We start from the raw sequence: 23,836 nt of genomic DNA, 5'->3' as shown, positions 1-23,836 counted from the left end.
AAACACACACGTGCACACGCATGCACACAAACACACACACATATGAACATACAAGCAAAAGCACACGCAGACAAACCCATGCATACAGATGCTTCCACGTAAACACACACACACGCATGAATGCACCCAGGCACACACACATACACAGCAGACATGTGAAATGTGTGCTTTTCAAACAGCCAATTAGCTTTAAAGCAGCACGCACACACGCACGCACGCACGCACGCACGGCATCAGCAGGGATAGAAATAAGCTTAATTGTGTTGTGGAGTGGCAGAACTCCAGAGGGAGAGCTGGGCCGTGGGGTGATTTATAGCTAAATTAGGATCTACAGAATGTACTCAGACAATAGAACTGGAGCATCATAGATCTGCTGCTGCTTCAGCAGTTAAACATGGACCTGTGGGCTCAACACAACTTTCCCAAACTGCAGAGTCCTCTGCAGTCTTTCTGCACACCTGCGACACACACACACACACACACACACGCGCACACACACACACACATACAGGCACACCATCACAAGCGCATGTGAATATACACTCACACACACAAGCAGCATACATGTGAAATGTGTGGTTTTCAAACAGCCAATTAGCATCAGAACAAGACACACAACTGTGTGTTACCTTTGAGGGGTGGAGAGACCAAGAGAGAGGCAAGCACTGACAAGCAGATCAGCACACACGCGCGTGCGCGCGCACACACACACACACTGAACAGGGGTTAAGCTGAAAATTGATGTTAATTGCCAGACTTTAGAGACAACATAATTATAATACGCATTTTTGCTGAGATACATTTTATGGATTTGCAATTTCTAAACCCTGAGAGCATCATTACCTGCCATCTGTGTCATAAAACTCATAAACTAAGCATCACTCCTGCAGGGAAAGAGGGATGGGGAGATGGAGGGGGAAAGACAGACAGGGAGGGACAGGTACAGAAAGAAAGAAAGAGAGAGCGCTTTAGATAGAGTCAGATAGAAAGAACATGAGAGCAAATGAGAGAGAGAGACACAGAGAAGCTGGATGAGCTTTGTGGATGTTGTCTCATTGGTAGAGGTAGCCATTACGTCATATACATCAGTGTTGAGGAACATTTAAAATGGAGGAGGAACTTGGAAGAATGCTATTCACAAATTGAGCAGATCCGCCTAAAGACAGACAATAATAAGGTTTAAACAGTTTATCTGTTAAAAATATCATCAACATAAAAAATTCAGTCAGACTAAGAGTCACCTGCAGACTCCTGATAAAAACTAGCTTATGTGGGTGACTAAATTCAAGGTAAAATGGGAATTCTACTGTGGTCAGTGATTTACAGAGATGAGGCTGTGTGTGTCGGGGGGGACTAAGCACTAGTGGTGGTATAATCTTTCAGTAGAAGTTCATGATTGGATCCTAATGGTTTGCTCTTCTTAAATGCTCCTTGAAAATCTGACTAAGTTCTACACAGCTCTGAATATTTGCATCAGTCATTTGGTTTTCAGGTCCTGTATTTGCATGATACAGTACCTAGTCTGGAGACATCACACTATTCACTGAAATAAGTCCTACAATGATGACAAACACAGTGCAGCACAATCAGAGGCATGGGAAGTTGTGGAGCAACTGAAGTGCTGTTCTGTCCCACTAGTGCTGACTGCACAGAACTCCCCCCCCCCCCCCCCCCCCCCGTCGCTGGGATTTGATATAAATCACATTTCCTGTCTGTTGCGTTGTCTCCATGGAGATCGGCGCGTCCCAGAGCAATGTCCCCCGCGGAAGCAGACCCACAGGGGCGTGGTCACAGAGTCGCAGAGAGCGGCTCTACCACCCACGCCCAACTGCGAACACCAAACCCATCGTCACACTTCATACAGCCTTCTCTGTCACACTCCCACTACACTGGTGTGGTTACAACACCGGTGCATGTTCTAGTCATGCTCAAGATGCACTATGAACACTCACAACATCAGACCCCGTAAAGATTGCAGTCGGAAGCGTTTCACGCAAGGCTGGAAAGAAAACCTCATTACAGCCCATGGTCTTGGAATAATTTAAAGGCAAATCTTAACCTGATCATTTTATTACACAGGCACATTTAAAACTGAAGCTTTCAAATGCCTTCTCTCAGTCCCCATATTTTAAATAGCCATCTACTTTAACTGCATCCTTTTTTTCCTTTAATGGAATGAGGTTCCGATTGAGTGCATTGCATATGACCACTTCCTTGGCCTCAATGGTTGTGTATTTATCCCTCTGTTCTGCTGTTTCACGGTTAGGTCTGGTCTGTAAATGCGGTTTATAATCTCAACTTCGCCTCCTTGCATAATAATAATAAAGGTTTAATAATAATATGCTGTGTGGTCCTACAGTGCAGTCTTTACAGCAGTTCGATCTCAAAAAAAAATTGGTTTTAAATTTCAATGTGACATTCTCGTAAAATAAAGGTCTGGCCAAACGGTGTGAGTGTATGCCTGGCTGTACTGTGGCAAAAGCTCGCCGGCTATGATGGAGGGACCCTTGACAAAGAGGTTAAAAGATTTTCAGTTTCAAAAGGTTAATGATGAATCCTGAGACGGGAAATACTAACAACCTCTACAGTGCCCAAATAAAGGCCAGCTTTGATACGTCATCACTCTGAAACGCCCTCTGCTCTAGCGCTACAACATTTTTCTCCTCTTCCAATCCAGACTCGAAGAGAGTTCGCACCAAATAAATTGGCGGTGGAAGAGCTTTGAGTAAATGTGGCTCCTTGGCACTGGATGTGTGGAGATGTACCTGTCCCTGTGATGCATGCAGCTGTCCCTGTGATCCAGGTGTATTATTCATCATCTATCGTGCGACCCCCACCCCATTCCCACCCCCCCACCCCCTTCACCCCCACCCCCCAGGGGTGCAGTCTGATTCATGTGTGTAAACAGGCCACCGCAGAGTTACACCTGCTCCTGCCCTCATTAACTCTGAACAAACGCGTAAATAAATGAGCTGGTGGGGGGGGGGGGGGGGGGTACCTGTCATTAATTAATGAATACATGCTGCTTTTCTGTGGCGGATGCTTCTAACAAATATGCAGTAACACCGTGTTTGAAAATACATTTTTGTGTACTATGACAATATGACCGCATTTCATTTCAGTGGTTCCGCTGGTCCCATTTAAATAACCCCCCATCTCAAATGCAGATTAGACCCTACAGGTATGGAACTCATGCTTGAGGTGGGGGGGGGGGGGTCATGCCCTCCCTCTTTGTGCATTAACACACTAACAGTGGCCTCATCCCTGAATCTCTCCAAGAAGAAGTCTAGCAGCAAGGATGGGGGGATAGTACGAACTTCAGCGGATGAGCAAGTGAATGCTTTAAAACTGGAATATAGAGGTTGTGAGCACATGGACAAGTGAACACCAAAAGCTTAAAATCAAAGCTAGTGTCAAATGAATAAAGAGAAAAAATGAGACAGAAGCTTACAAGTGAGTACAATAGATAGTGTACACTACAGGAGGAGAGAGAGGAGGAATACATGCTGTAGTGTTCAGAAAGGGGGGTCGATGTCAGAGGTCAAAGGAGAGGGACCCAGAGGCTCAGACACCCTGCCCGTTGAGACTGGCCTTTTCAGAGCAAAGGGCTGTGAGATCCAGAGAGATATCCAGAGTGAAATTAGTTTGAGCCCAAAGAGACGGTGCTTTTCCTGCCCTCCTGCCCTCCACAACCCGCAACCTGCAGCTCCTCCAGGCCCAGAGTTTAATTAGCGGACGTAGCGGGGCAGGGGGGCACAGCGCCGGTTCCCCCTCCCCCGCACACACGCGCCCTGGCAGGAGGAGAGACGCCACCCCCCCCGACAGGTAATAAATTAGTAGAGGGAGCAGAGCAGATGTCCCGGGACTCCCCGTTGTTCCGTATTCGCGGCGACGTTGCCGTACCCCCCGGGCCCAGTTCTGGAGCAATTAGCCGTGATTAAGAGCTGATGCATCCGTCCTCGTACGCGGGGTAACCTCCACCCGGGTTACCGTATACCTGTCCTCCATCCCCCCCAGAAGGCCCAGCGCTCAGTACTGCTGACGCACGCGCAACCCGCCACCACTTCCCAGCTCGGCCCATCGATCCGCTCCGTCCATTTATGCTTTTGTAAGCCAGCCAAAAGTGACAGGGTGAATAAATATTTCATAAAACACCGATTCTGGAGAGCAACGGCACGATTTTTATTTATCAATTTTTCATACGTGTATTTTTTAACGGCCAGAGTTTGACACGCATCCACACTTTGCTGCGTGGACGTCTCCTCGGGTCACAAACGTGTCCTGATTAATGTTCGGCTCGCTACCTGGGGGAGCGGTGGAGAGCTCTTACAGAGAGAACCCTCCGGAGAGACCGAGTCTCAAACTGAGTACTTCAAGCTGAGCTGATCCTGATCTTTGCCAGAAATGTGACTGACTGACTATTTGCATTTTGCATCAAACCTTAAAATTAGGTAACGCAGTCCAGAAATTTTTTTTTTTTTTAGCTGGTGTTTGGGACAGTGTGTCCGTTGAGCTGAGCGGGGGGGGGGGGGGGGGGTAGTGAAGAGAGCTGAGAGGGGAAGTTGTGCTTGTGTTTGTAGAGCGAGACTGTGTTTGGGAAGAGAAAAGGCCATGGTGACTCTCTGGAGGATATATGAGGATATCTGCCCCTGGCTTCTGTGGACTGCAGGTGTGTGTCTGGCCCCGGGCGCAGTTCCAGCTGCAGGGAACAGCGTGTTTCTGTCTCCTGCAGAACCCTGGTCTGGAGACTGTTTGCCCTGGCATCAAACTGTAGGTGTCATAACAAAAAAAAAAAAAAAAAACCTGGAGGGGAGAGATTAATGAGTGGTGTGTGTGTGTGTGTGTGTGTGTGAGAGAGTTTGTGTACATAACTGTGTGTGAGTAACTGTGTGTGTATTTGTGTGCGCGTACCTGTGTGTGTGTGTGTGCATGTGTAACTGTGTAACTCCGTGAGTGTGTGTGTGTAAATGTGTGTGTGTGTGTGTGTGTGTGTGTGTGAGTGTGTGTGTGTAAATGTGTGTGTGTGTGTGTGTGTGTGTGTGAGAGAGAGTTTGTGTACATAACTGTGTGTGAGTAACTGTGTGTGTATTTGTGTGCGCGTACCTGTGTGTGTGTGTGTGCATGTGTAACTGTGTGTAACTCCGTGAGTGTGTGTGTGTAAATGTGTGTGTGTGTGTGTGTGTGTGTGTGTGTGTGTGTGAGTGTGAGAGTGTGTTCTCAGTATCTGCTCTTGAGAAACAATTCTGCGGGATCGGTCTAAAGCACCACAGCATCTGTGTACTTATGTGCAAAGTAACAGATGTTTTTACTTTTCACACTATACAAAAGAATGAAATATCTTGGAACATTTGAAGAATCATAAATAAAAGAAAGTTTTATTAAGAAAACTAGTTTGCCCTTTCATTTTTATATATTTTCTGTGGGAAAAGATAAAGGGCACATAAAACATTCAAACTGACATGCTTTATTGACCTTCAGTTCGTCATGAATGCAAGGGTAAAAATAATTCATAAAGCCCTAATATAATTTGAATGATGCTGGCAAAGAACCAGCAGGAAAATTTAGTGTGTGTGTGCGTGCGAGTGTGTGTGCGTATCAGAGAATTTCCAAAAATAAATGCACTTTCTTGAATTCTCCGAATAACACAATCATGAATGTCACTGCTAATCAAGATGACCGAAAAGCCAATATAGGACCACATGCAAACCCTTCCAAACCACAACCATGCCGCACATCTTTTGTTAAGAGTCAACAAGACAACCTTCAATGGGACAAATAATAGTGCTTTCCGTCCTAAAAATAATGATCAATCAATTTTGAATCGGCCAAAAGTAGGGTCTAAAATCAAACCACAGAAGATTGCATCATCATCCAGGAGAAAGGCCCCCCATGGACACTAGGAGATCAGCCCACGGACACTAGGAGATCAGCCCACGGACACTAGGAGATCAGCCCACGGACACTAGGAGATCAGCCGACCCTCGTCTGTCAGGGTCTTACAACCCACAAGCTGACCTGGCTCTGAACACAAGCAGTTCTGCCTCTGAACACAAGCAGTTCTGCCTCTGAACACAAGCTGACCTGCCTCTGAACACAAGCTGACCTGCCTCTGAACACAAGCTGACCTGCCTCTGAACACAAGCTGTTCTGGCTCTGAACACAAGCTGTTCTGGCTCTGAACACAAGCTGTTCTGGTTCTGAACACAAGCTGTTCTGGCTCTGAACACAAGCAGTTCTGGTTCTGAACACAAGCTGACCTGCCTCTGAACACAAGCTGACCTGCCTCTGAACACAAGCAGTTCTGCCTCTGAACACAAGCTGCTCTGGCTCTGAACACAAGCTGTTCTGGCTCTGAACACAAGCTGACCAGCCTCTGAACATAGGCCCTCTCTCAGCTGCCATCCTTGAAGGTTCAGGGGGTTCACAGATGCACAACCTATCAACTGCCAGAATCACACTGCCATTTGCTAATAACCCCCTCTCCCATTAGAGAGCGATATGTGTGTGCGTGTGTGTGCGTGTTCTATTTTTGTCCCTTTTTATTTAATCCCACAAGTAACTGATACTGGTGTGCGACAGTAGCTATCGCTCAGCTACAGGAAACAATGCAGTATCATCACTACTGGGTTGTACTCAGGTATCAATATTTAAAAGGCTCTACATATACCTTCTAGGAGAATTAATGATGTGTGGAACAAAATGGAATAGAGACTCATTAGAGCAGTCTGAAAGGGTTTGTGGATCATAAAGGTGTACATTATACATTATAATATATGCCATGAAACTACCATCATTTCTCTCACATGCCTAGAGAGAAGCCAGGATACACTACAGAAGACATGAGAAGCTGATAAATTATTTTCCAGCTGTTCTCATGTGCAAATGGAAACACCTAAAGAAAGAGAAAATGATAAATGCACAGCTGTTGGCTGTAATCAGTATGGAGTTATGCTGCTTATCACAAAGGCCTCAGTCTGAAATTTGACTTCACATGGACCTTGTTTCTGTGAGGTGAGAATTCATATCTGGGAGCAAGTTCTGATGGACACGCTCTCTTATCAGATTCCATAAGACTTACACCAGCCTCACAAACACGCACACACACACATGCACGCACACACACATGCACACACATGCGCACACACACACACACATCCCCTCAGACACAAACACACATACACGTGCGCACACCCTCCCTCACACACAGCCTCACAAACACACCCTCCCTCACACACACACACACATGCACACACATGCGCGCACACACATGCGCACACAAGCGCACACACACACACACATCCCCTCAGACACAAACACACATACACGTGCGCACACCCTCCCTCACACACAGCCTCACAAACACACCCTCCCTCACACACACACACACATGCACACACATGCGTGCACACACATGCGCACACAAGCGCACACACACACACACATCCCCTCAGACACAAACACACATACACGTGCGCACACCCTCCCTCACACACAGCCTCACAAACACACCCTCCCTCACACACACACACACACACAGCAAAGAGAACTGCCAGGCCTGGGGACTCACAACAGTTTCACAGGGGTAACTAAACTCCTTCATCCTTTTATCCAGATGTGCATGACTAATCCATGCGTAACTCCGTACAGCTGCAGGAACCACCCGCCCCCACCAGCCCCTGCACGCGTCAGTCTGACATGCCCTTGTCTACGCGTGAATCTGCACCCGTGCCTGCAGGAGGTTCCACAGAGCTGTGATAAAGGGGGAAGTAGAGTACCGCTGGTGACTGTGAGCAGGATGGAGGAAAGGCAGAGCAATAGAAATGGCAGTCCTGAAAGCCCCCCCCCTAAACACACACAGATGAACCATTTCAATCATTCATACAACGTCTCTTCATCCCGCTCTTTCACACACTCACATATACGCACAGGCACACGCACGCACACACGCAAGCGCACGCACACGCACACGCACGCACACGCACGCACACGCACACGCACGCACACACGCACACACGCACACACGCACACACTCTGTAATGGAAATCGGGCTGCCAGCAGGGTAGTCCTGTTCTAATTGCCCTGAACACAGCACACTTCAAACAGGCCCGCTGAGCTTTCCTCAGGTGCTGCATGAGAGGAGGCAGCCTCGGTTGGACCAGACCGGGCTCTCCGACCAGCAAGGGGCCCCAGGGGGCCTCCAGCTGACACGATTAGCCCCCCCCCCCCCCCCGCGTCGGTTTGTCTGCCCGCATTAGCTTCTTTCCTCTAATCCAGAGCGAGGAGAACAACGCCAAAACAGGAATTACTCACAAAGCATTACCATCAGGTCATATCGCAATCTACCACCTTATTTCCTTTATTTGCAGCAAAGTCAGAAAGTCACATTCCGGATTCAAACTTAATTTAAAGCTCAACGTTTATTTCCGATTCTGCAGAGTGACAACCTTTGCTTATCCTCTTTCTGCGGGAGAGAGAAAAGGTGAATTTAGGAAGAAGATGCAAATGCTCCGTAATCAGAGTCCTCTGATCTTTTCTCTTGCCCTTGCAAGAGGCCAGGGGCATTTAGAAAAAAAATCCCGCAATGATGGAGAACAAGGGGGGGGGGGGGGGGGGGCAGCAAACGGCAGTCGTTTAACAAACAGGAAATGAAAGAGCCCTTCAGCCACCGCGGGTCAGTCCACATGCCAGTCTCACCGACCCAGTCATCAGCACATCAAAGCCTCGAGAGAGGATGCCGGCCTGCAGGCGTCCATAGGAATGGCCCTGAATGGACACTGAACTTTGTCCCTTTGACTCATTTCAATGAGAAATTGTTACCCTCCAAAGCAAAAAACAATGATTGGTTCAAATGATGGCATATAGTACTTTTTCTCACCACTATTTGAGCATTTTTTTTTCTTTCCACTGGAGTTTTTTTCCACGCTTGTTTTTGGGGGTACAGACCATTTTCCCATTTCCTGTTTTTCTGTAAAGCGTCTTTGTCAGACAGTGTTTGTAAAAACTGATTAACAAATAAAATAGAAAATTTAAAAAAGCTCCATCAATTTTTGATTTCATGAAACATCCTTCCACTATTGCTTATGAACAGGTCTTTTCACAATCTCCCTAGAACTGCCCTGCAGGGAAAACATGCTCCACAGTGATTGGGCCTGCTGCCGGCCAATAGGTGCACAGCATTTAAAAACTCCACAAGGTGAACCTGACAGCCTTGATGGGCTTAGAGGTCTTATCTCATTTAAGAAAATGCCACTCTGTACAGAAGCCCATGGAATTCTGTTCCATTTGTACAAGGTCAGTCTTCAAAGCCATCAAATGCAATTCTCAAACAAGTAAAAAAAAATTGCATTAAAAAAAAAAAAAAATCATGGAATGGAACATTCATCTTGCTAAAATTTATTTGTTTTCAAGGGCGGTTTTGTTCTGCAATATTTTACTGCCTCATTGTCTCTATTTTTGCAAACATCAAGCACACAATGACGTCTGTTCCACAGTGCACCGAACAGCCATGAGACACTTTCACTCCCTAATCTACCACAGATCAGTGACTTTAAATCATCGCAATGGAGTTAAATCTGTCTCTGTGAGGCTTTAGATTTGTGCTGCTCATGGTCAGGCCATTAGCAACAGGGAGCTGTACAATTTAACAGGCAAAGTTCTGTGTGGTTTTTGGTGTGCGGTGAAAGGGTGGGGGGGGGTTGTGGGATGGGGTGTTGCTCTTGTTGAGGAGAGGGAGGTAGTGTTTGGGTGTGTGTGTGTGTGTGTGTGTGTGCATGGTATGCGTGTGTGTGTGTGCGTGTTTGTGTGTGTATGTTGTGTGTGCGTGTGTGTGCTTATGTGTGAGTGTGTGTGTGTACATGGTATGTGTGTGTGTGTGCGTGTGTAAGGTGTGTGTGTATATGGTATGTGTGTGTGTGTGTGTGTGCATGCGTGTGTGTAAGGAGTTTGTGTGCAAGGTGTATAAGGGGTTCCGTCTCAGGCTGAGCCCACAGGTCACATCCATCACATCTGCTCTCAGAGGCCACGGCACCACAGTCCTTCACTCACCGAGAGGAAATAAGAAAATGATGAAGACTGATGCACTATCAGAGCTGCACTCTGTCAGACAGAGTGATGATGCTGCCCTCTCTCCTCTCTGCTCTCTCTTCCTTTCTCCGCACGTCCACAGAAAGATCTCTGCACACAGCACTGCTGCTGCAAACACGCATAACTGCAGGCCACAGGCTGCAAGCACACCAGGTAACAAAAACACTAAACCCCAAAGAACTGCCTTTTCCCCCAAGAATTATGAGACCTGAATGACCTACCAACCCCCACACAGAAACCCATCATTTTACGATTTCCTGCTAGATCTCTGAGCCAGAATTATTTGCACCACAAGCTAAAGATTCAAAAAGGTTACAGTACATCCGACACTGCCCCCTGTGGGTCACTCAAGCACACTGCGCTGGCGACTGTACTCACCTTGGCAACGCCCTCCATTGGTGGGGTCTCCGTAGTAACCAGGCATGCAGGTCTGGCAGTGCTGTCCGGTGGTCAGGTTTCTGCAGTGCTCGCACACACTGCTGTTCACACAGACGCTGTGACCGTTACACTGGCACGCTGAAACACAAGGACAAACAACCAATCAGCTACAAGCATGCCACAGCCCTGTCCAATGCATGAGCGAGAGCAGGTGTGTGTGAGAGTGTGTGTGCATGTGCGCTCACCGGGGCAGGTGATGTAGGACCAGTCGTATCCACGATCTCGGGGGCACAAGCCCGGCTCCAGCAGCATTTCGGGGCTCTGTTTGGGCCCCGGGCTCTTCATGGGGCCCCGGTGGGACCCCTCCACACACTGACCCCGCCCTGTGTTACTGGGGTCCCCACACCAACCGCAGTCTGGCTGCTCCAGACACTGCGCACAGGTACGCAAACCTGAGCAGTTCTGAGCTGCAGAGAGAGAGACAGAAAGAAAGAGAGACAGACACAGAGAGAGAAAGGGAGAGGGAGAGGGAGAGAAGGAGAGAGAGAGGGAGAAAGGGGAAGAGAGAAAGAACAATACAGAGATGGGGAAAGAGGGAAAGGCAGAGAGGAAAGGAAAGGAGGAGAGAAACAGACAGAGAGAGAGAGAGGCAGAGGTGAGTGGAGGGGCAGTGAGCGCTCACTGAGCTCTTTTAGATGTGCCCAGGCGCACTTTCACAGCCTAAGTGAGAAATCATTGCACTGCAGTCCACTGCCTGACTGATGGCTGCAATGTCCTGCTTCAGCTCTGAGGGCCAGGACTACCAGGAGCTCTGTGAAAACCGTGTGCAGTGAGCCAGCGGCTCTGCGGTCTGCAGGCATGCAGCACACGCGCAGGGGGACTGCGCAGGAGGGACTGTGCAGGGGGGACTGTGCAGGGGGACTGCATAGGGGGACTGCACAGAGGGACTGCGCAGGGGGACTACGCAGGGGGATTGCGCAGGGGGATTGCGCAGGGGGGACTGCGCAGGGGGACTGCGCAGGGGGACTGCGCAGGGGGACTGCGCTGGGGGACTGCGCAGGGGGACTGTGCAGGGGAGGCAGAGCAGTCAGTCCTGGCGGGTTTTGGTTCGAGCAGAGCTGCAGAACATCTTTGCTCTGCTCACCGTCTCATGAAAATATGTTTCACAAAAAAAGGTGACAAAAAATATACAAAAGTATACAGACAAAAGCCTGCTCAGGTTAGAAAAGGTTGTTTTCCCCAGATTAAAGAATCCATACTAATAAAGAGTGAGTGGGTTGTTCTGGAAAATGGCTTTCCACTCGCAAGACCAGGGGGGACCTGAATGCTGCCTGAAGCATTTTCACTCACACAGACTTCAGCATTTTTTACGTTCACCTAATTTCTGAATCAGCGTCTCCGGGCAGCAGCAAATCTAGTGAAGATGAGAGGGAATTCCCTCATCGTCTCTGATTCTTCGCCTGTTGTGTTAAGTGTGAAGTCTTTGCAGTCTTTGCAAACAGGTTAGGACAGATTGGCAGAAAGGCGTACAGCAAAAAGAAAAAAAAAATCATTGCGACAACCGCCCTCAAAAAAACAGAAACGCTTGCTACACGTTCTTCGGATTTCTGGGGGTGAGATTCATTATAGGGGTGCACGGCTGGGGGTCGCGGGCTTGGCCGACTCAAATAACTCCCCGACATTCAGAGCGGCATCCAGAACTGAAGGTATGAATAAATATCCCGGAGGCAGAATGTGTGCCGCCCATGCATTTCTGATGCCTCCGTGCCTCAGGTGACCACGGTGCTGGTGATGGATTGCATTTATACAGCACAGGATCTCAGAATACTTCAGAGCGAAGGGCTAATGCGCCTCACCTCAATGACCACTATGTTCCTGCACTGTAAAACACGTCCCCCGCTCTTCAGCGCTACATATTTATGGAGCCGCGTTCTGAGGCAGGACACATTTATGGAGCCCCGTCCCGTGGCAGTTAATTAGTATTCTCGGTGCCGTTTTTTTACACGGGCATTTACAGGGCGTTGCGCGGTAGTTACGCGTAATCGCGCGGTTCTGCGCTCTGCCGCCACGCTCGTTCTCACGCCGGCGTTCCCCGGTCCCGTGCGTTTCTCCGGCGCGGTTCTGCCAACGCGCTGCCGCTCGGTGCGCCTGAGACGGCATTCGTCAACTTTGCGCAAAGTTTCCTCTTTCTGTTCGGATTCATTTTTTATATTCCAGGGCTTTAGGAAGCAAAGCCCCGTTTCATAATTACCAACACAGTGGGCATGTTGTCTCTCTCAGTGCAGCAGAAATATTTATGAGAATGGAGCTCATGCTGCCCGGCACTCACTCCCCTCCAGTTTTTTACATTTATTTATTTCAGCGCGAGCAGAGGGACGCAGAGGCTACGCTACAGAAAAGCAGAGTTCGCCTCGCTCATCTGTAATCAACACAACTGCATACGTAGTGTGTGTGTGAGAGAGAGCACTTCATGAGAAACAAAAGGAAGAGCGCATCGGTGAGTGTGCAAAAAAGAGCAAGACTGTCTGAGAAGGTACATCTGCATACACAGATGAAACAAGGCCGTGTGTGAGTGTGTTAGTGTTCACTGTGTGAACTAAAATGTGTTCTAGGCTAGAAATAGCTGTACAAAATAAGTATTGTATCTTACAGAACCTGTGTTTAGTAGTTGTCTATGACCATGAAATGCACTTTTTGTACGTCGCTTTGGATAAAAGCGTCTGTCAAATAAATGTAATGTAATGTAATGTGTGAGTGTGTGTGATTGTGTGAGTGCATGCATGAGTGTGCATGTGTGTGAGTCAGTCCTTTCAGCCTACTGTGAACAGAACTGCCACCTGGGCTGCGCTCTGCGCGTCCTGATTCCAGAATGCAGCGTTTCCCCTGCATTGTGTGGCTAAATCTCAGCCTGCCGCAGTCGACAGGCCGTGAGATGGATGTATGGAGGTGTCACTAAGGTTAATGTGGCCGAACGCTCCCGCTGCGTGCCGAGCTGAGGGACCGGCCGTTGTTCAGCATCCGCTGCAAATGAGCTGCGCCCTTTGTCGGCTGGCAACAGGCGGAGGAATACAGAAACGAACATGATAGCATGTCTGTGAGGCATGGCGAATCAATGCCAGACTCAAACACACTTCATGATTTAACACCAGGCTTCCAGCAAAGCCGGCTGTTCAGAGAATCTCCCCGTTCTGCTGAAAGGGGCTTCACTTTCCCTTTGATATATGTAATTACTCTGCATTTATTTAAAGCCCTAGTCTCAAAAAAAAAGTATTTGTGATAAACTGTTCCGAGCAAAATAAAAAAAGGGTACATGGCACAGGGAGATTCAGGGATGTGATTTCCGCAGGATCTCTCAGTATCTCACAGTACGTGCTGTCATTAAACTATGACTGGATAAAAAAAAATTAAAACCCCCTGCCTTCAGCATTGTCCTAAAAACTATCCACATACAGCATGATCAGGCTAGAACAGGATGGAGAGATATGCCTCAATCTCCTAGCAACCACTGCTTCTGTATCATGCCTCAACCTTCCAGCAACCACTGCTTCTGTACCATGCCTCAATGTCCCAGCAAGCACTACCTCTGCATGAACACAAACGTACAGCACTTTAATATGCAAATAGTTACCACTGATAAAAAATAAATAAATCAATAAAAAATAAAATAGACAGAAAGCAGTTCATGCACAGCCTCAAAAAAGGGGGAGCACAGAGATTGTGTGGGTAGCTGCCACAGATATACTGCATTGTGAAGGGGGGGTGGGCAGCAGCAGAAGCAATTTCAGGCTACCCACAGAGAACAGGAAACAGGCAGTGTTCTAATTACATTTTAAAATGTGACCTTCAGTCTGACTGTTCCCATCTCAGAAACGGCTGGAGTCATAATGCATTAGCAGGACACCCTTCTGCAGCTGCCGAAGTCACAAAGTGCTCCCACTCTCGACACTAACGCATCCCGTGGCTACCAGAGGGAGGTAGAGGGGCTTCAGTCACCCCCCGCCCCGGACAAACAAATAACAAAAGGAAGGAGAAATAAATGCTATCGAAGTTACCACAAACCAAACATCATGTCTATGTGTACTGTGCGTGTGTGTATGTCTGTAAGTAACTCTTTTTTGGAGGGGGGGGGGGTACAACAGCACTAGCTGTTACCGACCGTGTAATAGCACGGCTTCTTCGACGGACAGGTTGCACCTCAATCCGTAATAAGTTTGAAATCAGCTTGGCAACCCTGCTAAGGAATCTCAAGCAAGCCATACTGAGAGAAGCCTTCTGCAAAACTAACAAGCTTTAGAAATGATGACAAATGTAGGCTTTGCTCTGAGCTGATAGTTCCAGTGTCAAAGCAAGAAACATGTACCTCAGCAGTGAACAAGGCATTAGGCTTCAGGTTCTCTAAAAAGGCTGGGGACCAGCTTGGCGTCAGGGAGAGCGCTTGGCAGTTTACCTCACTCCTGCTGCCTGTCTGCCGTCTATGATAGTTGTTCCTATAATTTTAAACATGGCAGGCATTTCTCTCTGTATCTCAGCCCAGTGTGACAACTCATGTGCTTGAAGGCTCTTGAGGACAAGACATAAATGCACACCAAAAGACCTGTCACGAAGACAGCAAACAACAAAATATGACAAGCATATTTTATTCATCCAGTTTGTGCCAGAAAAAAATATTTTGAAACCAAATGCCTTTCTTTCAGCTCTGCAGCCAAGAAGCTAAAAAAGAGGAACAATGTGGGCGAATAAAAAGGTAGAGTAAACTTTCCTGACTAAACCGTACAGACAGGAAGCGGGTCAGAGTCATGCTAAATCCGCACAGGAGAACGCCACAGCTTTGCGCATAGTGTTATCCCCATCTCCACAGCCGTATTCGTAGGATGCTTAATGTAATTGTAAATATTTTGATGCCATGTATGTTTTCCAGAGGCAACTTCTCGGTACTGAATAAATGAACTGAGAAGTGGTACTCAATCTAATTACGTTTTGAACCACACGAATGCAAACTGAGTTCATTTGCACATGACATTAAAACAAAATGTTATTTTCTTAAGGACTGAGAGCGAGCTGCTGATCTGAATATGTAAAAATCTGTTCAATGTTCAGCACTGAAGAGTCTCCCCGGCAGGTAAGACGCTGTGGCAGTAAGCATAAAACCCACACAGGCCCGACCCACAGTCTAATGAAAGGCCATTCAGCAGCTTCTCAGCAATAATCCTCAGCATTTTCTCTCTGGTGAGCTCTTTATAATATAATCTATATATTTAAGAGGAGTCATTACTGGGGCAGGCTCAAGTTGTGGATCCAGGCTGCTTGTAAATGGAAGGAAACACAAACAGCGTGTTTTCTTTCTGTTCGGTCAGACAGACATCAATACGGTATGGATTTTCTGAGAGAAAAAGTATTTTCTACAAATGGTGCAGTACAGCACCTGTCTGTGTTTGCCGGTCTGGGTTGTCTTTGTCAGTGTTTTGAAAACCCGTTTGAAAACAAAGATTGAAAAGTTCACGTTACAAGTGATTTCAGATTTCTGCTACCCCCAGGGGTCAAAGCTGACCACACAAAAACTGAAAGAGTCTGTGTGGGACATGTCACACAGGATATAGATCTCCTGCCATCGTCCCCAGAATGGAGGAACTCATTATTACTCATTAACTGATCATTATTTACTCTGCTGGTCTCTCAGCACAAAAACATCTCTGCGTCTATCTGCGTTTTTCAGGTACCTGCGGTCTTCACAGGTCTGAGCTTAGTACAGGCCAGTCAGTAAAAGAAACTCAGATGTGTCTAATCTTATCCAAAAAGGGCCAGTGTAAGTATAGGGTTTTGTTTTAGGCCAGTACTACCGCACCTGATTCAACTAATTTCTAATCATAGCATTCAATGAAGACACTGATAAGCAGAATCTGATTTAGACACTAGTCTCAGTCCAGTTGAGTAGAGTCAGTTCATATAGTGGTCTCAGGTCAGTAGAAGAGACCCAAGTTAAATACAGGTCTCAGATCAGTACAAGAGACTTTGTTTAAACACTGGTCTCAGATCAGTAGAAGAGACCCAAGTTAAATACAGGTCTCAGATCAGTACAAGAGATTTCGTTTAAACACTGGTCTCAGGTCAGCAGAGCAGACATATACTCACACACGCAGTCCCCAGTCTGCCACTCCAGGCACTGTCCGTAGGGGAAGGAGATGACGTAGGCGTTGGAGTCGACGCAGCGCTTGGTGCTGCTGCACCACATGCACTCCATGGCCTGTGTGGTGCAGTTGGCGCAGGAGTTGCGCAGGGAGCAGGGCGTCTTGCATGGTCTGGCATTCTGATTGGGGCTCACTGCAGGCAGGAAACAATTAAAGCTGGTTAAAGTTGTTTCAGCAATGGTCCAACCATGTTACAATAACTGTAATTAAAGGGAATTTACATGGACATGGTTAAAGTTGTTTCAGTAATGTTCCAACCATATTACAATAACTGGAATTAAAGGGAATTTACATGGGCACGGTTAAAGTAGTTTCAGTAATGTTCCAACCATGTCACAACAACTGGATCATATGACTCCTGCACAGAAGCCCTCATTTTGTCATTATGGTGTTCAGATGAAAATAATTCCAAATAATTTCTCAAAAAATGAGGTGCTCCTCGCACACTTTATTTTGGATGCGTATAGCAGGCATTCAGACTGTGAGCTCTGCTCAAGGTTACACTGGTAATGCACCACTTGGTATTTAAACCCGCAACCTCTCCTCAGCCACACTGCTGCCTGTTCAACCACCAAGTGTTCACGGGTCACACAATCTGCGACCTTTAACAGCCTTCACCACCTGAAAAATGGTCTGTGTCTAAAAGCAGATTGTCCACAGGAAATGAAAAAAATCATAACTAACACTGAGAAATGAGTGCATGCTGAAGGAACACCATTTGGCAGAACAGATTGGAGAAACAGAAGAGAAGAGAATTAGACTATCAATGGAGGGAGGAAGGGAGAAAAAGAGAGAGAGAGAGAGAGAGAAAGAGAGAGAGAGATTGTGGCAACTCCTCCCTTATCGGACCCGGATAAGGTCCATTTTAATTAGTTAACAAATTGCTTTCATCTATAAATTATTATTGCATAATCTGAGCAATTTTCATATTGGCGCTAGGGTGTAAGATGAGCTTTGGTTTGAGGTGTGGAGGTGTCTCACCGACAGGTTTTTCACAGATGAGCCCATCGGTTGTGGCTGTGCACGGATTGGCCTTCAGGCCTGACACCTCGGCCCTGTCCAGATATGCACAGAACCCTGAGTCGCTAGGCTCCCCTGGCAGCCACTGCAGGGAGGTGTTGGTGAAGGGGGAGGAGTCCTCCCACCCCCAGTATGACACGTTAATCTTCCTCAGCCCCACCCACGGAGAAAGCTTCTGCAGAGGAAGAGGAAGAGAGCGCTCAGTGTGTGCGTTAGCCTGAAGTCAAAGCATCAACCCTAAAGAATTGCCATCAAATTAAATGCTTCTGAAATGAGAGAGGGCCAAATTTGGGCCCATGGGGTACACACCTTCTCCTGTTGCCCGTATCTCTGCAGCTCCTCCAGGACCAAGTCAACCTGCTTGGAGGTGGTGAGAGAGCCGATGTTGCCGCCCAGGTTCTTACAGTAGTGCTGGGCATTGTCATAGCTCTCCCGACTGGAGTTTATGCGCAAGCAGGCCTCCCCGACGCGGTTCCAACCCTCTCCACAAAGATGAGCTGTGGAAGAGACCAGGATGCAGTTCAAAACAATTCAGAAATGAGTCCAAAAATAATAATAATCTCGTAGATAGCATTACATCCTTTCAGCCTCATGGAGGTAAATATTTAGTTTTTCCAGTACTATCAATCTTTTCTCTCAGCGAAGGTGGTCGACTCGCATTGCAATCTGATTTGGTTCCATAATGCAGCATTTGCTTTCTGTATACACAAGCACATGTGTTTCTACTTCAGAGCGGTGTTATTCTGTGCCATTTTTCTACTTTCACATGGAACAAATCATGCCTTCTCCTCACAGAGGAGGTTCTCAGTGGAAAGCCGACAGACAATCAGAGTCAAATGTCACCCATGTAAGAGTTTTTTTTTTTTGCACAATAGTAAGAAGCAGCAAACTACACCGCACCCAACCTAAGCACAGCTCTGCAAACAGGCCCGATTAAACCAATCCACAGGGTTTCCATGGCACTGCGAGTGAAAGCTTCTTTCCACCTCACAGCCAAGCTTTCACAAGGCTGCGCTTCGTGAGTCAACCACGGTTCCACCTTCGTAAACATCGAGTAAACAACTGTAATTAGCCTACTTCCCTGCCTGTCTGTTGGAAAAGGTTTTTCTCTTTTTTTTGTGTATGTCTCTTGTTTCAGCATCAAATCTGGAGCGCATAGCTGTGGTAAACCTATTTCTGAGATTTGAAAAAAAAAAAAATCCCACTGGTGAGATAACAGGAACATTAAATAATGCATCAAAGATGGCATCACTCCTTCAAGCTTCCAAACACTTGTACATCGGACACAAGCAGGTGGTCTCCTATGAGGAGGAGGGGAAAGAACTATTTTTAAAATGTTTTTATTGAAGGCTTGCCCAAAAACGAAGTTGGCGTCCGTCGGTGTATTCTTACAAGATGCAATTTACAGGATAATACAGAAGAGTACCAAATGGAGGCCTCAGCCCTAGGCTAAAATATTGCAGTGGTGCTCAGTTAGCGCCAAACCAAGCAAGGACTTGGTGAAGGTTGTGTCGAATCACTGGCTCTAACCGGTCTAGCCCTCTCTCACCTGGGAGGACGTGGCAATCCTGCTGTTGAGGCTCCCATTGGCAGTTGAGGTTGAGGGAACAGCTCCTACAGTTAGGCGACTTGGCACACACCTGTTCGTTCCTCACCTGACACCTGGTGTAGTTATTCACAGCCTACAGGACATATAAGCACAGAGCAGACAGAACAAGTCAGAATTACACTTTTTTTTAGGGTCAGCATCATCAAACAGTATACACCAAGCTACGAACAGCAATGTCTGTGCATGTTATAGCACAGGCTATGCACCAGAAACGGGGGGGGGGGGGGGGAATACAAACGTTTCCACTCTTTCGTATTCCGTGTTTCCAAAGAGACATCTTTCTTTCTGACATCACAGATGTGGGCGGGGCAATGGGCTGTGGGGTCCTGTGCTGGTGGAACAGATCCGGGTTTAACTGTGGGAGCAAACAGGAGAAAACGAACACAGGGTTGAAAACAGACCACCGCCACACAAACAGCGCTCAACACGGAAATGCAACAGGAAACTGTACTTCCTGGATTTTAATTATGAACTTTAGACCCACTTTTCCTGTTGTATGCCCCACATTTTCCAAAGCTAACATCACAAACTGCCAACATTGTTGCAAAGAGGTGAACACCAAAGGAGCTGGGGGCCAACGAGACGCGTCAAAAAGTACCCCGATGCCTCAAAGCCTCGTGAGTGGTTTCATCTTTAGGCAGCAGCTGACTGAATGTTCTCCGAATGCCCAAGCGAACAGTCTAGAAAACCCCACATTACAGCGCCCCCTACTGGCACCACTCACCACTGTGCAGTTGCTGGTGACAGAGATGCACTTCTTCTCCTCACACCACTGGCAGCCGTTGGTGTTGGAGGTGCAGCTGGAGCAGTCTGAGTAGCGGAAGCACTGCTCATCCGTTGCAGCTTTGGGGGGGGGGGGGGGACAGAAGCAGGCAAGAACAAAAGAGGGGACAGCGTTTAATGCAGCACATGGTCTCTTATGGTCTGTACCGCTCCGCTGCATTATTGTTATGCCCAGTCCGAAGGCTGCGACTTTATTTGCATTCTTATCGCCGCTGTCAATCAAACAGTACGGGCTTCTCTCAGGCGTCAGCTTCCTTCTGAGAGAAGGCTCAGGGGGAGAAACACTCGCATTTTCACCCAGAGAGAGCGGAGAGCCTCATAAAACACACACAGCACCTAACAGCAGGAAAAATGCGCTTGTGACAGACTGTATGATGAGGCTAATCATGGAGAAAAAGTTATTTCATCATTTAATTACAGTTAAATTCACCTTTGGTACCACTCTATCACGGGCATTAATTACGTTCATTACCGTGGTTCAATTCGGCAAATGATTATTCTAAACACAATATATCAATTTCTACAACCGAGTGCTTTTAGTTGCAATGTAATTACAGTTAACGGAAACTTGCGACAATAATACTTGATCTTCTGTTCCCACAGTGACCTTTTAGTATGAGACAATTATTTTGCAGAGGAAAAAAGTCTAGACAAATCTAAGGTGTTAAGCAGTAAATTTAAAGATTGTCCAGTTTTGCTCCAACTCTTCCTTTGTGTAGCTAGTTACAGCTTGTAATACTCTTGAAAATTATTTAAAAAGAGATTCATTCATTCTCCTAACCTGGTAGCAATCTTTCGTGGTTTTTGGGTCATGAACTTCAGAGATCACAAAACCTTTTCCAAACATTCCTCAAAAGCTGGTGTAGCTCAAGAAGGTGAGCTCTGGAAATTCACGATGTTAATACAAATTCTAAGGAGGTATGGTAGGTGTTTGGAGACGTTAATCTTTGGCTCAGATTTTAGATGCTTTAACAAATCCCCTCTTAGTCTCCTTTGCTCAGAGGTTGTTAAATTCATAAAAGAGATTAAAGTGAACAAAAAAAGATTCAGACTGAGTTCTGTCAGGGGAGCGTTGGTACAAACAGCTGAAGGTAAATTCTGCTCGATGTGTGAAACGCCAAGTTTCACCAAGTCATGTGGCATAAGCAGAGGTCCTCAGAGGTCCAGACTTGGCGCAGTGCTGGAGACCTGATGCAGAGTGAACAAATTCAGAACTGGCCCCCGCAGCCTGGAGCTTCCTGTCCTTCTACACTCCAAGTCTGCGGGTAAGTGGTGAGCCAAGACCATCACGCGTCATTATGCGTCCTCACGTTCCCAGGCTCCTCCAGCCCGAGACAGCCTGACACAGCCTGCGTTTTTGCGGTTAACTATATTCCAGCTTTCGCTGGAAGCCTCTTCAGAACGTCGGCCAGCCACCCTCCCATGCTTCCCACCATCACCTCTCCACCGCCCGGGGCGATGTAACATTGTGTTTCTGCCGCAAGCCGCAGTATTTCCTTCTGAACAAACAGTAAAAGTCCAGGCCCGGGTGAAAGGGCTCTGGTTCGGTAATGAATAACCCCCTGTGGCGGGAGCCTGTTCAGCTGCGGATTCTGTTCCCCACGGACCCGCTCTCTCCACCCTCTCTGCCCTTCTGACTCGTATCCCAGCTTGGGGAAATCTCCCAAAATGCAGCCCTCTCACCCGAAGCAGAGGTACCCCTTCAGGTGCACCAAATTCAATTTCGCTACCAATACGATACATCACCGGGAGGCGTGATCAAGGACACAGAACTGCCCACCCCAAATGAGCATGACAGGCTGCGGGAATGTTTTGCAGTAAAATAAAACAAAAATGATAAATTCATAAATCTCAAGCGTGGAAAATCCACTGCTGAAATGTATTCGCTGTGGTTGAGGTTAGGACCATTTTTAAAGATCAAAGGAAGATGCCAAAACAATAAATCACCTGGTTGGTGTAGTAATTACTCTAAAGAATTACAAGGTCAGTGGTGTTGTGGTAATTGTTCTGGGCTCTGATTGGCTGATGGGCATTGCGCTGTCCTAAAATCACCTTGGTGACAAGGGTCAGGCAGGAGACACAGCAGTGCACCACAAAATCCAGTGGTTGAACCCAAATGTGATTGAAGCCTAATTAAGCAACAAAATTCATGCTTCCTGGTCAGTGCCGTATCAGTCAGAACATTGTAACCCAGTGTCAGATATTAATTTCTAGTGTCAGTGGTTCTAACCCTAGTTTTAACAAAAAATCTTCTGCAATCCACTGAGTGTTGAAGGTTTTGAACCCCGGGTTGTATCAATGTTTATAAAATCCAATGAGCATCAGTGTTTCTGTATGATAGACCCAGCCGCGGTGAAGAATTTTGCCCCCAGCGATATTACATCAACAGGTGAAATAATTTAAAGTATGCATCAAAGGAGTCACAATTCTGAGCATGCCATTTATGAGTGTATGTTATGGAAAATCTAAAATCACAAATTGTCCAACAATACATTATGCGTCTGCTTAAATCTGCTCCCAGACGAGATGAGGTGAGCATGCTGAACACTATTTGGCAAGGTCACCAACGTTAATCGAGTGTGGCAGGGAGACTTACGGGTCCTCGGGGGGCAAACCGTGGCAGGTGTGATGTCATCACTGTGGGCGGAGTCCCAGGGGACACACCGGCTCCTGCTCCACAGGCAGCGGACCCCAGGGCCCGCGTTCAGACACGCCCTCTCCTCCGGGAAGGCTTCACAGCTGGGGGGCCGATACACTAACACGTCGTTCAGCAGCACGCTGGAAAACCCTCCGAACACGTACATCGACCTGGGAAATGACACAACGACCACCTGCTTACAAACACGTGGAACTACATTTCAGTAACCAGCGTGGGGGCGTCCTGCATTCAGAGCCACAGTGTGACTACTACGAACACGGGAAGCAATGTTAACAGAACTGCTGTCATCGTGCAGAAAAATGTGCTGCTTTCAAGGGAAGGGATTTATAATCTTCTATAAAACCATTAAATCACATTGTATCGGTGTCATCACATTAATGAGCTCTGTGCGTATGTGAGTCTGCATGAGACAGCGAGTTAATGAGAGAGAGAACGAGAGGGAGAGAGACAGACAGAGATGAAGTGAGTGAGAAAGAAAGTAGAGAGTGTGAGACTGAGAAACTCACCCGTTGCTAACGACCGCTGAATGACCAAAGCGATTCACATCACGGTGCAGGTTTGGCCTCGGCAACACCTTCCACTCATCACACGCTGCAGAGGAAACGCATGCACACACACGGACACGTAAACACACACACACACACACACACACACACACACACACACACACACACACACACACACACACACACACACACACACACACACACACACACACACACACACACACACACACGCAGGTACGCACACACACACACAGATGAAACACAGGTTAGTAACTGTTTGCTGCAGACAGTAACCGCACAGCTAATGATCTCTCCCTGGTGGAGCAGTGGGCTTGTGTTCACGCCCCCTGCTGGGCTGCGTCTCTTCCTCCTTCAGAAGCCAGACGCGCAGCAGACAGCACTGACGCTGCAGCCTGGTAACATCATTTTACTGTCGCTATGCCGACTGCACGCCAATCGCGGGACAGCCCATTCTGTCGGTCAAAAAGGCACATCGTTTCAGATGACCCATCTCCCACACCACGCCCAAAACAGCTGTTACCATGGCAAAACAGCCCAAACTCATCTCTTAAACCACACCCCCTACAGCTGTCACCATGGCACCCCAGCTGTC

At 47.4% G+C, this 23,836-nt stretch overlaps 1 protein-coding gene across 2 annotated transcripts in view; it reads right to left on the bottom strand.

The window, feature by feature from the left end:
* Nucleotides 1-23,836, bottom strand: part of LOC118217990 (attractin-like protein 1) — a 189,302-nt gene that overhangs the window by 122,279 nt on the left and 43,187 nt on the right. For both annotated transcript variants that reach the window (XM_035400277.1, XM_035400276.1), the window contains exons 11-20: nt 23,224-23,308; nt 22,655-22,866; nt 20,000-20,118; nt 19,514-19,630; nt 19,216-19,348; nt 17,976-18,163; nt 17,628-17,841; nt 16,591-16,779; nt 10,707-10,928; nt 10,462-10,599 (exon numbers count right to left, since the gene is read on the bottom strand). In XM_035400277.1, coding sequence (XP_035256168.1) covers nt 10,462-10,599; nt 10,707-10,928; nt 16,591-16,779; nt 17,628-17,841; nt 17,976-18,163; nt 19,216-19,348; nt 19,514-19,630; nt 20,000-20,118; nt 22,655-22,866; nt 23,224-23,308 — 1,617 coding nt within the window. The remainder of the gene's footprint in view (nt 1-10,461; nt 10,600-10,706; nt 10,929-16,590; nt 16,780-17,627; nt 17,842-17,975; nt 18,164-19,215; nt 19,349-19,513; nt 19,631-19,999; nt 20,119-22,654; nt 22,867-23,223; nt 23,309-23,836) is intronic.

The sequence above is a fragment of the Anguilla anguilla genome, chromosome 18 (assembly GCF_013347855.1).
Source record: "Anguilla anguilla isolate fAngAng1 chromosome 18, fAngAng1.pri, whole genome shotgun sequence".
NCBI classification, from domain to species: Eukaryota; Metazoa; Chordata; class Actinopteri; order Anguilliformes; family Anguillidae; genus Anguilla; species Anguilla anguilla.
Note: the sequence above shows the minus strand (reverse complement) of the source record. Positions and strands in the feature narration are given on the sequence as shown.